This window comes from Strix uralensis, chromosome 9 (assembly GCF_047716275.1).
Source record: "Strix uralensis isolate ZFMK-TIS-50842 chromosome 9, bStrUra1, whole genome shotgun sequence".
Classification (NCBI taxonomy): domain Eukaryota; kingdom Metazoa; phylum Chordata; class Aves; order Strigiformes; family Strigidae; genus Strix; species Strix uralensis.
Window position 1 is genome coordinate 21,622,483 of NC_133980.1, and position 14,943 is coordinate 21,637,425.

The window sequence follows — 14,943 nt, forward strand, 5'->3', positions numbered from 1 at the left end:
TTCTCCCTTACAAGGCAGAAACAAAGTATGTCCATAACTAAGCCAGCACTCATCCCTTCCCCACACCCCCTTAATTCCAGCTCTTCTTCAGTGATCTCCTTGTCAGCTGTGAGTTTTGCTGGGTGGTGATTAAGCAGGTCTGGGCATAGCCAGGAGCAGCTGCTTTTGCTTAGCAGGAAAGCAGAAAGGTCTATATATCCCTTGCCAAACATTGACTGGGGATGGAGGTCTAACTGTATTGTGAAGCCTTGATGAAATGGGTAGGAACATGCTTTTTATAATATAATTTACACTAGGAGATATAAAGCTTGACCATTTTGATAGGAAAAATGTCTTTTTGCAACAATAAAACTATTGTTTGGAAGGTACACCCTAAATAACATTATACCAGCTAAAGTTTCCCTCATAAAGCCCTGGTCCTAGTGAGTGATATCCTGACCAAATTGAAATCAAATTAGTAATGAATTGATTGAATTTAAATAGGCATGTGCAGTGAGTGAAGTATGAGGAGAGAGCAAAACACTTCCAGATGGGGGAATTGTGAGCAAATGATATGTATGTTTGCTCTTATTGCGAAATGTACCCCTGCAAGCCTACCCCATTTTTGTCAAGTCTTGGGCCCACTTCTGGCACCCTTTCCTATCCAGTCTTTGGAGGTCAGTCAAAGTTGAAGTCCCTGATCTCGGTCTTTTACCCTGAAAATGTGAAGAAGGAGGACGAGAAGGCAAGGGCCATGGTGCTGGCCTCAGTCTTCATCTTTGCAACAGTCTAGGAGGACTCTACAGGCGGAGGCAAGGCAACACCACAATCCCATGGACACCAGGAAAACAGGCCTGTCTCTGGAGGTCCCACTTCATAGCTTTGAATTGTCCCATAGGTTAAGGGCTTCTTTTTCTGTGATCCAAGGTGAAGGAGGACACAGAGGTTATTTCTGAGATGGCTTGTGGGGCAGCTTTGCTCCCCCACTCACTGCTGTGCTTGCTAATATCCCTCTTTGAAGTCTGCCTTAGCAGTGTTTGAACGTTGCTATGATGGTGGTACCTGCACAGTCACAAAATGCAGCCCTGTGTGCTTAGTGCACATCTGCATTGCACAAGGAGTGGGGTGCAAGGGGCTCTTGGGGGGGCTGTTCGTTTGCTGTGCTCCTCACGCTGAGTAGCCTTCTGCCCATGCACTCGAGGCAAGTGACAGAAAGCGTTTAGAGGGTCTCTGCTGAAGGAAGCCCCTCCGGAAGAAGATCCCCATTTGTCTGCCTTTCCTGACAAGATGTGGAGACAGAAGGGAGCATAAACATCAAAGGTTCTTTCAGATGGATTCAGACTCTAATCAGTTCTTACCAGTTGGTTAAACCAGGTGACAAACCCAATTCCCTTGTGCTGACAGCCATAATAATCAGGCACCTTCTTTGTTCATTATGCTCTCTTTAACCCTGGTATTCTCATTCAGCCCTGCATTTAGTAATCGCTCAGTGTGACGGTGCACTAATGAAGAAATAAAACACAGTATCTGAGATCCATTCTTCTAGCAAAAAGATAGACTCTGCTCCACTGGCTTGTAAAATCAGGTTTCTGTTCACTTGGAGAACTATTAGACCAGGTGAATAAAAGTTACATTGGGTAATTTGGAGAGAACACCTGGAATGGACTGTGGATTGATCCTTTCTTTATTATTTCTAAACACTTTTTAAGATGAAGAACCTCAGCCTTCTTAGGAGGTGTTTTTGTAAAGCTTTGACCCTTGGCTATTGATTTCCTTTAGTAATAAACTGGCTGGCCTCGTCACTTATCTCGCCTTCTAGGTTGGGGGAGGAAGACCGTTATGACTTTCCATTAGCCTGATTGTACTAGTGGATGAAAGGGAATTGGAGAATTCCCCTTCCTTTTCATTTATCGCAATTCCCATGGTAAGTAATAAAAGCAACACCTACTTCCTGAGGCACTGGTCAGGAGAGGTGCTCCAGAGTTTTCTCATTCCATAACACCACTCTCTGACATCTCCATCCATTGTTGAGTTGTAAAAACTGTGCCTAACCTTCAGGTAAGCCAGGCATCCAGTCTAAACAGCTAGCTTAAACTCTGGTTTTAGTGTTCTGCTTTATTTTAGGTCTGCTAGAGTGTGTAGTTATGCCTGGCTTAAAGCTTGTACAAGTAAGAGTAGAATGTGGCAGGATGTGAGTGTAGGAGATGGTGGAGTGGGCGGTGTTGGAAGGCACAGACACCCTGACATACACATGTTTACTGATGCATCTTCTCTCTCAAGCTGGCCTCATGGGGATAATCGTCAACATGTCTGTCGCCACTGAGGAGCAGAGCTGCCCCAGATCTGCTGCTTTGACCTAACTCAGGAATTTAGAGTTTCAACTCTGAAGCAATGGGCTTGTCAGCTGTGTGCTTGGGCATGGACATGGTATGATTGACCTGTAATACACTTGAACACAAGCTGTGGGAAACAGGGATGCCTTTCCCTTTTGGAAGCATCACAAAAATAATGTTAAGGCAACTATTCAGACCTTCATTATATTTCAGTACTTGCTGAGAGGATGGGTCTTTCATAAGGTTAGCAATCTAATGGAGAATAAATTGCCTTACCAGCCCACAAATCCATGAGGCTGGAAAACAATCAGTCTCAATCATGGTCCTCATCCCTGAATTTCCTTCTCCATAAGGAGATACTCTGTGAATTGCAGCCTGGCGTGGGCAGGTGCAGTTCCCACCCAAGTTAATGGGTGTTAGTCCTGCGTCCCCACTGTTAATGAGTTGGGCTCTCTAACTATTTCTTAACAAACAATGCTCACATTATGAGTGAGAACGGGATGGTTCTGTATTGTTTATATTGTCTGTTCAATTCTGATTATTAATGATTTTTAATTGGGAGCCCTTTACAAAAGAGAGATTACCAGCATAGACTGTCCAGCTTGAAATCTGTCTCAGTAAATGACCCTGAATAATTTAGTCCGTTGTGCCACCCAAACAGTGACTGATTGATTGATATTTTGGCGTGGCCTGAAATATTTCTAAAACGGTTGCATTTAAGACAGTTTATACCAGAGAAGCTTAGAGATAATGAGAGCAAATTTAGTGAGATGCAAGAGAAAAGTGCCTGCTTTAAAAGGGCTTTCTCCAGTTTAGGTTATCAAGAAATCGAAGAGCCTGACTTCAAACAGCAAACATCACTTACTTGTCTTTACATTCGCCTCTTCTAATTGAATTTAGTGCACTGCTGTATTTCCTCCAGAAAGTATATTGTTTTTAAATTACCATTTCAGTGCTATTACTCAAGGCTCCTGCTTCTAATGCTTTCTGACAGTTATCAGCATAATGAACCATAATGAAATGATGAGCAATCTACAGTGGAAACTCAATGTGGATTCCACTAGAGCTGTGTGACTGTGTTGTTAAAATTTGAATGCACATTAAAATAACACTGTCCTTATTTGTTTCCAAGGTCAAGGCTTTAAAAAAGGTCTGAAAGGTCTAAACACTTCAATTTTGTAAATGTTGCAGTCTAATATATGCCCTTAGCACAATCTTGTGTTGCATTTAATATATTTCTGAGATAAATATTTGACCTGCATTTTCAAAAAAGAGTGAATTTACCTACCTAATAACTGTGCTTGCAAATGAGTAATTACACATGAGCTGATTATTTGAGCCTATGTTTATTATGATTGCTTAGACTTCTAAATAAACAAATGTGCTCTTTTTCCTTCAACTTCTGCCTCTTCTAAATTTCCAGACAGACGCTGATTATCACTGTTCTAGCTTTTAGAAGAATAAGAAAGTAGGGTACAATGAGCGGTCATGCCGGCTAGTATCTTGTAGGTATGTAGCTTTGCCATTTTTCCTTCCCAGGGTTTGCGTGCTTGTTCTGGCACTACTTCAGTCTAACCTGCTGTTGGAGCCCATTCTCTATAATATCAAATATATGCCAATACAACCTCTGATCTTCAGAAGTTAAATTTCTGACATGGTAATTCTTCCATGTCTTTATATATGTCTGTATCTTAAGTAAATTATTTTGTTCTTAAAACATGATATAGGGTTTTTCATTATGTAAACAGTATGTCAAAATGCCTTTTAAGGTGCGGTATGGCAGCTGCAAGAGCAGAGGGAACAGTGGGTAGGCAGTATGGAGAGAATGATTTTTCTTCTACACATAGGCTGGGAAAATAGACCATCCATCGCTGCATTGCTGCCAGAATGAGAGAAAGGGATTGTGAGTGATGGGAATCTCAAAGGAGAAGGCTGTCTCCTGTCGTCTGTGGTGATGGGCTGAAGGAATTGAGAAAATGTTGAATAAGAAGGGGAGTGGTTATGACTTGAAGAGAAGAGATGGGAGTAATTTGACAATGTGTGTTTATAATCAGTAGACTTAAAATCATCCCTCCTATAAATACAGCAACTGTTTATTAACTGTCTTCTGATTTTCTGGCCAGAGCCTTAAATTAACAGAGACATTTACTCAATTAAGTGGGGGCTTTGATTTGGTGAGTCAGGATCCAGTTCTGTAGAGTCGTTGAAGTAAATTAGAGGGCTAACAGAGTAAGAAATCAGCAGCTGGGCCAATGACAGAACAACTTTTTTTTCTGGTTGGATTTCTTCCCTGTCAGACTGTCAGATAACTTTCTGGTATCCGCAGTGGAATTCTTCTTTTTATCTTGAAAGAGTGAGGGAACACAGGTGATATGGTCTGCAGCACAGTGTATTAGAGTAGATGCAATAATGTGTCTTAGCATATGTGGCAATGCAAAATGTTCTTATATGTCAGTTTTTGAAAGAGAAACCCAGAGCCCACAGGGGTGGCACCTGCAAGCATCAGTTTTCCCACACCTCTGCCAGCGGTAACTGCACCTCTTCGCTTAACTCCCTTAGTCTGGAGAGAAGAGGAAATATCGATTGGATTGTTCTCCACGTGAAAGGAACAAAGCCTATTGTGAAGCTGGTAACCAGGGTTCTTTTGGCAAGTAAATAGGAAATCGTACATGCCAGTAAAATGGGCATTTTATCATTGGCGCTGGTCCAAGATCCCTAGCTTGGCAGAACTCCCACTGAAGCCAAAGGAGTCTTGCCCGAGTAAATAAATTAAGAATTGTTTACCAAATCAGTTGCCTTATTAAAACCCTGTTGTAATGCTAACTCTGCACAGAAAGGAGAAGGGGGGTAGAAATAGAGCAGATGACTGATACTTCAAGTGGCTGCTGCATCTTGCGGACTGTTGACTTTGGACTCACCAGTTGTAAAAACACGTAATCTATAATGATAAATGGTCAGGAATAGCCAGGCAGACAAGAAACGAGGGTTGTCCGAACTGTCAGTGCTTGTATAAATTAGCCCACAGCAACAGGAGACCTGTCCACAACTGCTGAAAGAAGCAATTAGTAGCAGCAACATATACAACTGTCACAGAAAAGTGTGGGCTTTATTTCTAAGCCTAAACTTACACAGCCCAGGTGTTTACTCTGTGTTATAACTTGTCTTTCAGATGGTTAAAGATCAACAGCAAAGGCTTATCTGAAGGGCTTTACAGCTCACATGCTGAAACGTTATTGACAGCTCCTCAGTTGTACAGGTTTAATGAAGCTTTATGAGATGGAAAGAGGAGGCCAAAGTGATTTTTCTTGAAGGCTGTGCCTGGCACCGCTTTGCCAGACGTTTTAGTGAGGGAACTGAAAGAGTTTAAAGACATTGATTATTTAATAATTACTTTCTTTGCATCCACTCTGAAAATAGTACACTCTCAATTTCACACTCAGCCCTGCCTCCAGGGAGATGAATTTTAGGATCATGATCAAGTTAGAGTATTGATTAGAATTGTTAAAGGCTATCTGTACAATAACGGCATCTTGACGCCTTGTTGAGAGAGTAGCAGTATGGTCACATTGGTGAGGCTGGCAACACGACTACAAGCCTTAGCAGAGTCGTACTGCTTCTTAGTGCCTGAGCTAGCCCCTTCAAAGGTACTTGATGTACTTCCAGTGACATTTCATTGCTCTCTGTAGATATGCTCCAAAGGTCTTTGGACTGGTTCATTGTATGGATCTTTTCTTTTTTGCACCTCTTTATTTGTTCTCTTTATTCTTGCTGTGTTGTACACAAAAGCTGGCTTTCAGATCTCGTGTAGCAGAAGATGTGCTAAACTTTTCACCGCTTCCGATAGTGCATTTCTAGTTAGGTTTTCTTGCTATTAGACAGTTGGATGCTTACTCCCAGGTGCCTGCTGCTCGTGTAACTTATCAAAGACTTAACTGCTCCTCTGTAGTATAGCCAAGGCCAAGTTGCCGATTCAAAATAGGCCAGTTCATACTAGGCTCCTTTTAAACAACGGTGAGTCATAGCAACCTTCCCTGTTGTATGAATCTTGTTTATTATGTAGCAAATTAGCTAAGATTTCTGAATACCCTGAGTTCCCTTTGAAATCACTGGAGATGAAGAGGGCCAGTGGCTCTGGGGCAGGCTCATAAAGGAGGATCCTTTTGTCAGTCCTGGTCCAAAGCCCATTGAAGCCTGCTGGTCTGCCTGATTGACGTTGTTCAACAAACACCCATAGCTGGCACTCTGCTGCATTTAACAGTATGTTTACAGGGTTTTCGCAGTTTGAGGATGAAGTTAGAAAGCTTTGAACTGCAGCAGGTTATTGTAATATTTTTAGTGTTTGTTAGGATAATTTTTAATCCTTATCAGGCTAAGGTCTACTTTTTCTGCCTCAAAAAAGAGAGGTCATATTTTCCTCAAGGAGAGTGCAGGAATGGTTAAAGAAGATTAAAGTCTTTTCTACATGCTTGAGGTTTTCTGATGTCTGGTGGGAATTGCCAATGAAGCTTCCTTCCGATTTCACACTGTCAGGCAAACGCAGACCGAATGCAGGGTGACAACCCACTTGAAAATAATTATCCATTGCCCTGGCTGCAGAGACATCAGTTACCTGATAGAGAAATGTGCTTTTACACATGTGCACACGCAGACCGAGTAAATTATTTTTTCAATAATTTTCTCCTTCCAGGGCTCGAAGCCTTCATCCTGCTTGTTACTTAATCACATATGTATCTTTTAAAAGCATCTTTCTTTTAAAGGATGGTGCATTTTAAATGCACTGATCTGGTGACTGACAGGATGCTCATAACGAAGGCTTGCCTTCTTGAGGGTATATATTTGAAATATCTCCATTAGCACTTCCATGGAGAGTGTGGGTTTCAGCTTGCGTTTTTAATAGATCTCCTCCCACAAATAGAGCTTTCAAGGTAATGAATATTAACCATACCATAGGTTAGTAGTAAACAGATGTGGTTACAGTCCAAATACTGATAATATCAGTTTAGCCCTTAATGGTTAATATTGCTGCCAAAATAATCCACTGTTAATGGCTGAGGACTGAGTTGGCACAAAAAAAGGAGCTCCTGGTAATGAACCCTTTGCCAGGGGGGGCACGCTAAGACAGAGGAGTGCAGGCAGGTGGCTGTTTGTGGCTAGAGAGAGCTTTATTTTGAGTGCAGTCAGAGTGGGTTTCTTCTAAGTGCTAAATTCACTTTAAAGGCATTGTCAGAACCCTGTGCTGAGGTGCTTTTTGGTTTGTTTTGTGATGTTTTTGTTTTTTAACCTAAGAAAATTGTATATAATGGTTACTCAGGTCTGATAAAATTGGCCAAACTGAAGCCCAGAACTTTATCTTCAGTGCTTTGTCCATGGAACTGCTGAGGAAAGGAAAAAAGAATTTTTTTACAAAAGCTGTTTACCCAAAATTTGGAGCTGCTAATTGTCTAAAAGTGGGATTCTGGCATCCTATCAAGCTGGAGCAGCAGAGAACCAAGATTCAAGGTCCTTATTTCTTGTCATTTTATGGGACAAGAGGGTCACTTGGGAGCTGTTTTGCTGGGAATCATTTCTTTCTCTTCTCCTTTTACTGTCCTTTAATCCACGCCTCCTAAGCATACACTGTTGCTGAACTAAATTAACTGGTTTAGTGAAGACAGTGTTCTTTATGTCAAACAAGTCTGTCTGGTCCAGTTGTAGAAAACTGTAATTGAATTTACTGCATACACCCACAGAGACTTTTAGAGCAGCACCTTGCTGGGCAGATCAGTAGTAAAAAAGGAAGATGTAAAACCAGGGACATTAAAACCTTTGTCATAACCATTTAAATACAGTTCCCCAGCACAGTGCATTTACAGTTCTACCCTCAGATCCCAGGGTTAGTTTCCAGAGGTATTTTTCAGTTGTGTTGGTTGGATTTACAGCTGTAGGGAGAGAAAGGATGGGCTGACTTGGTTGGAGTCTATCTGCACGCCTGCAAATCGTGCCTGTCTGCCGGGTCTCGCTGGAGTCCCTCCAGCTCCGGGAGCCCAGCCACAGCATGCCCTTTGACATGGGTTTGTAGTATATGGAGTTTGTCAAGGGAGAGGCACTCTCCTTTGGACTCGTGGCTCGACGGTGGTGCTGAACCTGCAGTCCTGGTGCAGCCTGGTTAGACCCCGTCCTTGGGCATGCCGGGGGTCCTGGTGTCTGTGCTTTCCCTTTGGCATGCATGAAGGGCTGGGCATGACTGATTCCTGAGGGCAGCAGGAATATTCACTCAGTTGCAGCTAATTGTCTTTGTGCTATTTGCCTTTGAAATTGTTTATTGCGTTCAGGATAGACTTTTCCTTGGTGGAACAATTATACCAGTTTCACTGGGTTGAACCTCCTACAGTTGTACTGTTATCCTTTGGTGACAGGAAGAAAGGGGCTTTGGGATAACTTCTTCAGCAGGATGGTATCCAAATAACAGGCAGACTTTTAGCAAACAACCTCTGATGGTCCCTCAGTGCACAGGGCAGCTGATTTAAATGCAAAATATTATTTTCCTTGAAAATAAACAGTTTACTGATGAAATGTCATTATGCCCAGTGTTAGTCTGCAGCCTGCTTCGCTTCACAGCCATGGCCCCTTGCCATCTGCACCCCACAGGTGCTAGTTCAGTCCTGGATAGTGAGTTCTTTACAGGGTCTTTGCTGCAGAAGCTGTATTGTGAGTCACTTCAGTGCTGGGACCAGACTTGATCCCTGGTATGAATCACAGAGGCTCCTTAACTGTGCCCACGGAGACCTGTAATCCCCAGAGAGCTGGCACACAGGTAACGTAGCACACGGAGACGTTATGTGGTCCAGAAGGTAGGTCAGGTGTTGATATGTGCCCTTGTCATGGTTTTCATCAAGCCTCTTACCAGACCTGCATTGGCATGCGGGAGGCTTCTGACTGGAGAGGGACTTGAGTGTTTTGTAGGAAAGGAGGAAGAGAAATATTGATGGATGAAAAGTTAAAATGCAGTCTGAGACTGTGATAAGAGTGCTAAAATACATCAATCCTTTTAGTACAAGTAATGCTTATGCTATTAACCCCTTAAAAGCTCTAGTTGTCTTGAATATGCAGACAGACAGATCTGTATATCTGTGGGTGAAAGAGATAGATATAATGGCTATAGCTTATTGCAGCAAGAGAAAGCCAAACAATCTGCATTACCCAATACATTTAAGTAAATCTAATAGGAGGGTTGAGGAAGATAGCAAGATTAGCTTGACAAAGATTATTTGTTGCTAAACAGACTCTTCAGTGTTTCCCTCAGCCCTGACACATACAATGAACTGCTCCACCCAGGGCCTTTCCATTTGCTTCATGGCTCAGTTGATTTTGATGGGTTTATTGTGAAGCAAGATTTATGGAGCCCCAGGAAGGAATAAAATTAAAAACTTCCGTTCCCTGTGTTCCCACAGAGGAGTCCCCCGTGTCTGCTCACAGTGCTGGTAAATGGGCTGGGTGAGGAATCCGGCATTCAGGCCCCATGATCAAACCGTGACCTCTTTGCAGTCCCCCAGTGGTAGACGTGCAATCGGCTCTGCAGATCCATCTCTTAGTTTCTGTTGTCTTGGGCAAGGAAAACAAGAGCACTTGGCTTCCTAACATCATAAAACGAACTTTAAAATTAGTTGTTTTACAAAATAAAAATGTCTAGATTTTTTATTTTTTCTTCTGTAGGGACCATCACATTTTTAAGCTCTTCTGGGCGATGTGGCACGATTAGCTCCATGCTTCCAGACTGCTGAATGGCTCATGCAATAGCATGCTTCCATCAGCAGGAGTTCTAAGAAAAATGTTGTAAATCATGGGGTTTGGGACAAAATCACAGATGTTGGCACCAGTTTCAGTGGTGCAGCTCCTTGTCTCCCCTGTCATCTGCCCTGTAGCTAGATCTTTCTGCAGGAGGACGGAGGGTTTGTGTGAGGGCAGTGGTCTGGCAGGCAGGATGCTGTTACTGTGGGATCCTGCTAGCTGGGTTCATCTTGAAACAGTGCTGGCATTTCCAGCCCGCCACGGCCCTGAAAGGGTTTTCATCTCATCTATCGGCAGCGGCTCTGTTGTCAGAAACAAAGCAAATCCTGATCACCATTGAAGGAGCAGATACGCCCTGTGTTTCAACATCTGAAACTAAGCCCATCAATCTGAAACTATTCCCCACTCCCAGTGCCAACAGCTCCATTGATGACTATGCTCCAGAAAGAAAAGAAATTGCTTTTCCCCTCACTGTAATCGCAGCCCACCATTTGGAGACGCCCCCACATCTTCCTTTTCATGCTGGAGGTGGTGCACTCATTTCTGTGACCTGCAAGCATCTGCTTCCCTGGTTTTCTGCTTCATTGCATCTCTGTTTAGACACTGCAATGCCCTGTCCCACATACTAATTACTGACTTTTTGCTTCCGAGGAGCTTGATTCATTCTGGCACATTTTCCCATGTGAAACTGGACCTAGAGCCTTGGAAAATATCTTAATGGACATCGGAGTAAGTCTGAGTTAACCCCAAACTGGCTGCTGTATCTGAGCTAAAAGGCACCTCTTTCAGACTGTAGCTGTGGCAGTATGAACCTTCCTTGCGTGGGGTATTTTGCTTCACAAATATCCCCCTGAAATAAGGCAGCCCTGGCAGAGCCGGGCGCTGCTCAGGGAGGGGAGGTGTTTGCACTGGCACCACCTTATCTTAGCTCTCCTGGCCATGCTCCGGGTTGATGTTCTCACTTGTGTGATTGCAGCAAGAAAACGCCTTTTGCTTTTTCTCACTGTAAAGCTCTTGCCATTTCCCCACAGGAGCAGTTTCTGTTTAGGGCTTGCTGCTGCAAGGTACTGAATGGCCTCTGGAAGGGTGGGTGTCCTCAGCTCCCACCGGCTCCAGCAGCCGCTCTGGCGAGGTCAGACCTTCACTGCACAGTGTGGACTTGGGCTTGCAGATACTGAGGCTGCTGGTGTCCTCCAGAGGCTTTTGTTTGTTCTCCTGCCCCCTTGACAGTGCGGAGGGACAAGTGTTGTCACCTTGTGCACCTGCCTGCCCTGAAGAGAGAGCCCTGGTGTGAGGCACTTTGGGGAGTTTTGGGGTAGATGGCATTTAGATCAGTTCCTGCTCAGCAGTTCCTGCACTGCCACTTGAGCTCATGATTTGAGAAGTGTCTTCCACCTCATTGCACTCTGAGTGTATTTTTGAAAAGGAGGCTCATGTATTTGCAGGCTAAGCAGAGACCGCTTTCTTCTGCCCAGGGGAGCTGACAAACCCAGCTTTCAGGGGAACGAAAGCTGGTTACTGGGCTGAGACTTGGGAGGGTTGTGGCCAATGGCCAGATGTGCAAGGCACGTCTTGTGTGCCCTAGTCATCTCACCGCATCTCTCTCTGTCTCAGTTTTCATGTGATGGACAGAGATTAAACACAGTTTCTTTCCATTTTCTTTCTCTGCTAGTCTCTAAGCATTTTTGGAGCAGGAAACATCTCTTACTGTGTTTGGTAGCTGATCTTTGAGTAAAAGGGTTTTGTCCTTAGGAGTCCTAAATGCTGCCAGTGTATAAATAAAAGTCATGAATGGCAGCCCAGTGGTGCAGCAGGTGGGAGAGCTCCCGGTTGCAGGGGCTGGCCCAGGCTCTCTCTTCTCCTCGCAGTAATTCTACCTGTCAGCCCTGATTAACTCAGAGACTGTTTGGCAGGAAGGGAGGATTTCCCTCTTTTCAAAATGAATATATTAATTTCGTATTTGTGAAGTGAGCACAGAGGAACAATCCTTGCTCAGCTACACTTGCAGCAGAGGGCTTTTATTTACGTACTGAAGATAAATGGATACATTTGACCTCTATGTAGTTTAAGACCCTTTTCTTAACCTACCTGCCTCTCCTAAAATAAAAGTCCTGTCTCCTGTTGAACATGTGTTACATCCTGGCGGCTTCAAGCACAGACCCAATGACATGATGCAGCCCTCAAAACCTTGTCCTCCACAGTGTGCTCAGGTCTCAAGCTTCTTTTTAGATGCACCTGATGAATTGAGGCAGCTAGAATTAATCTTCACCTTAGTCACCTCTTAACGGTTTAACCTCTTCACTGCTACACTTGAGTTACTTTGTAATTTCAGCAGAATTTCACCATAATGTGTTCAGTTCCCATTTTAGCCCAATGGCTGTTTTTGTACCTTTGGCATATGAGAGATTATGATTGATGTATTTATAAATTTAATTAAATTATTGGTGCTGGCTGAATTTTTTTCCAGTTTCATAACATTTGACAAATAACAGAAATGAAAAACCTGGAATGAAACTTGCCAAAACTTCCTCTTTCCTTTCCTTTTCTGACAGGAGATTTGGTTGAACTTTTTTTGAATTTCAACCATGAAATGTATTTTGATAAAATGTAGAAGCTTTCACAAGCTCTCCTGTGTCTTGAATAAAAATTGAATTTGTGACTTTCTACAAAATTATTTTCAGTATTTTTCTGGTAATAATATTTGTATTTAAAGCTCTAACTGGGAGTAATTACTAAGGACTGCTATTTATACTGTATTCTGGTTTGGATCATTACATTTTTGCAAGCTTTGTTCTCACTCTCTGTTTCATTTCTTTTCCATACAGTATTTACCTTATGTCCTGTCCCAAAGTATTGTGTGTGTAGTCAGTGCTCTACCCCAGAATAGGCTACCTTTCGATGATCAGTGAAGCTTTCGTGATGTGTAAAATACCCATCTCTTTCATGGGGTTGCTCTGAATCATCCTTGTTAAATTTAAGGATACAAAAAATGTGTCTCACCTCAACTGTATTGAAATTAGATTAAGAGTCGCAGGATTAGCTCTTCTGCATTTTCAATGTGCTTATTGGTTTTGGGCCTGTGGGGATTTAAGCATATAAATAATATTTTTGCCTGTGCATTGGTTACAGAGCAAGGCAGGGCACTGCTGGAGGCAGTTTGCCCGGTTGGGCAGAACTGGCCAGTACAGTCCCAGCAGGTTGCTGGAGGTGCTGGGAGGAGCTGCCTCCTGTGGGCTCGGCTCTGCTGCTGCTGCCCCTTCCCTGTACCCAGCGCTGTCCTCTCCTGCCCAGGGAGGCTCTCCCCAGCCTGCCTTCAGCTTTGTCCCCAGATCCCATAGTCCCCATCCTGGAACCAGGTGGGATTGTTCGGCAGCGTGTTTATGACTCTCCTGTCCCTGTGGTATAAGAGCTTCAGTCTTATTTCCAAGCTTTCTGTATGGTCTCTTGTTTCTGACCAGTTTTCTTGTTTCAGCTCTTCTTTCAGCCGCTCACCATATTTTCATCCCCAATTCTTTCACATTCTCCAGCACTCCCCTATTGTGACCTTTATTCTCCCTCCTTCAAAGCTGCAGTTCTGTGTCCAGCCTTCTACTCTGATCTCCATCCTGCACCCCAAAGTGTCATGTCCAGCTCCCTGCTTGATGGGCTTCACTGTTCACTGAATGCAATCTGACATCAACTTGTCTGGAAAATATTGCTCTTCTATTCTTAAGGAAAAAATACTGGGGTGTCAACAGTTTCAATGAGAGTCTGCCTCTGTGTGGTGTCTGCTGTCCTTGACTGAAGCGGGCGTTGCATACACTTGGTATTACCCAGGACCCTAAATCTGAAGATACTATGTAAGGTTCTTCCAGTTACTAAAAACATGTGGACTTTTTCTTTCTAGGCCCTCCATCTGCTCCCCAGAACCTGATTTCCAATGTCAATGAGACATCAGTGAACTTGGAGTGGAGCCCCCCCCAGAACAAAGGTGGGCGGGAAGACATCTCCTACAATGTGGTGTGCAAGAGGTGTGGTGCTGGCGACCTCAGCCGCTGCCGGTCCTGTGGCAGCGGAGTGCACTTCAGCCCTCAGCAGAACGGCTTGAAAACCACCAAAGTCTCCATTACTGACCTCCTGGCACACACTAACTACACCTTTGAAGTCTGGGCGGTGAATGGAGTGTCCAAGCAAAATCCAAGCCAGGACCAAGCTGTGTCAGTCACTGTGACAACTAACCAAGCAGGTAGGAACCTAAACGCATATTCTCTTCGTCTGTCTTCTGACTGTTTTTTAGGAAAGCTGTGATTTCCATTACATTTAACATTAGCAAATGAATGTAAGGCACCCTAAGATGTGTAACTGGGTCAAACCCTTATTTTCTGGTTATTTATATGGCTAGTTTAAATTCTTTAGAGCTAGACAAACAGAGGAGGGTTTGACTCCTGTAGCTGGGAGCAGAGCTCTGCTGCGGCAGGCTGGGAGGGCGCTGGGAAGCATTCTGCAGAAGCAGAACAGCGCAGCTGCCCTGGGCGATGCGAGGGGACCGAGCCAGGGCCACCAGCGGCTCGGCCCTTTGGAGGGAAGAGCCTGCACATGGACACGAATGCGCCCTTGGTGTTTACAGGGGGCAAAAGACGCACTCGGGGAGCACAGGACTGTGCTTCTGCCCCCTTCCAAAAAAGGGCTGCGTAAAATTCAAAAAAGAGGAAGGCGTTGGTGCTCCCTTGCCTGCCTGCTCTCTCTCCTCTCCTGCAAAGTCAATTAGATTCTGTCCCATTGTTAAATAAATACCTCCTTAACTGGCTGCTAACAACGTTTCAATTGATCAGAGCTGGCATTACTTTAGAAATTCTATATGAGCTTTCATCTTCATGCTGGGTGA

The 14,943-nt window shown here is 43.9% G+C and overlaps 1 protein-coding gene across 2 annotated transcripts in view; it reads left to right on the forward strand.

The window, feature by feature from the left end:
• EPHA4 (EPH receptor A4) overlaps positions 1-14,943 on the forward strand; it is a 108,883-nt gene that overhangs the window by 44,552 nt on the left and 49,388 nt on the right. For both annotated transcript variants that reach the window (XM_074877718.1, XM_074877717.1), the window contains exon 5: positions 13,966-14,304. In XM_074877718.1, the coding sequence (XP_074733819.1) occupies positions 13,966-14,304 (339 nt within the window). The remainder of the gene's footprint in view (positions 1-13,965; positions 14,305-14,943) is intronic.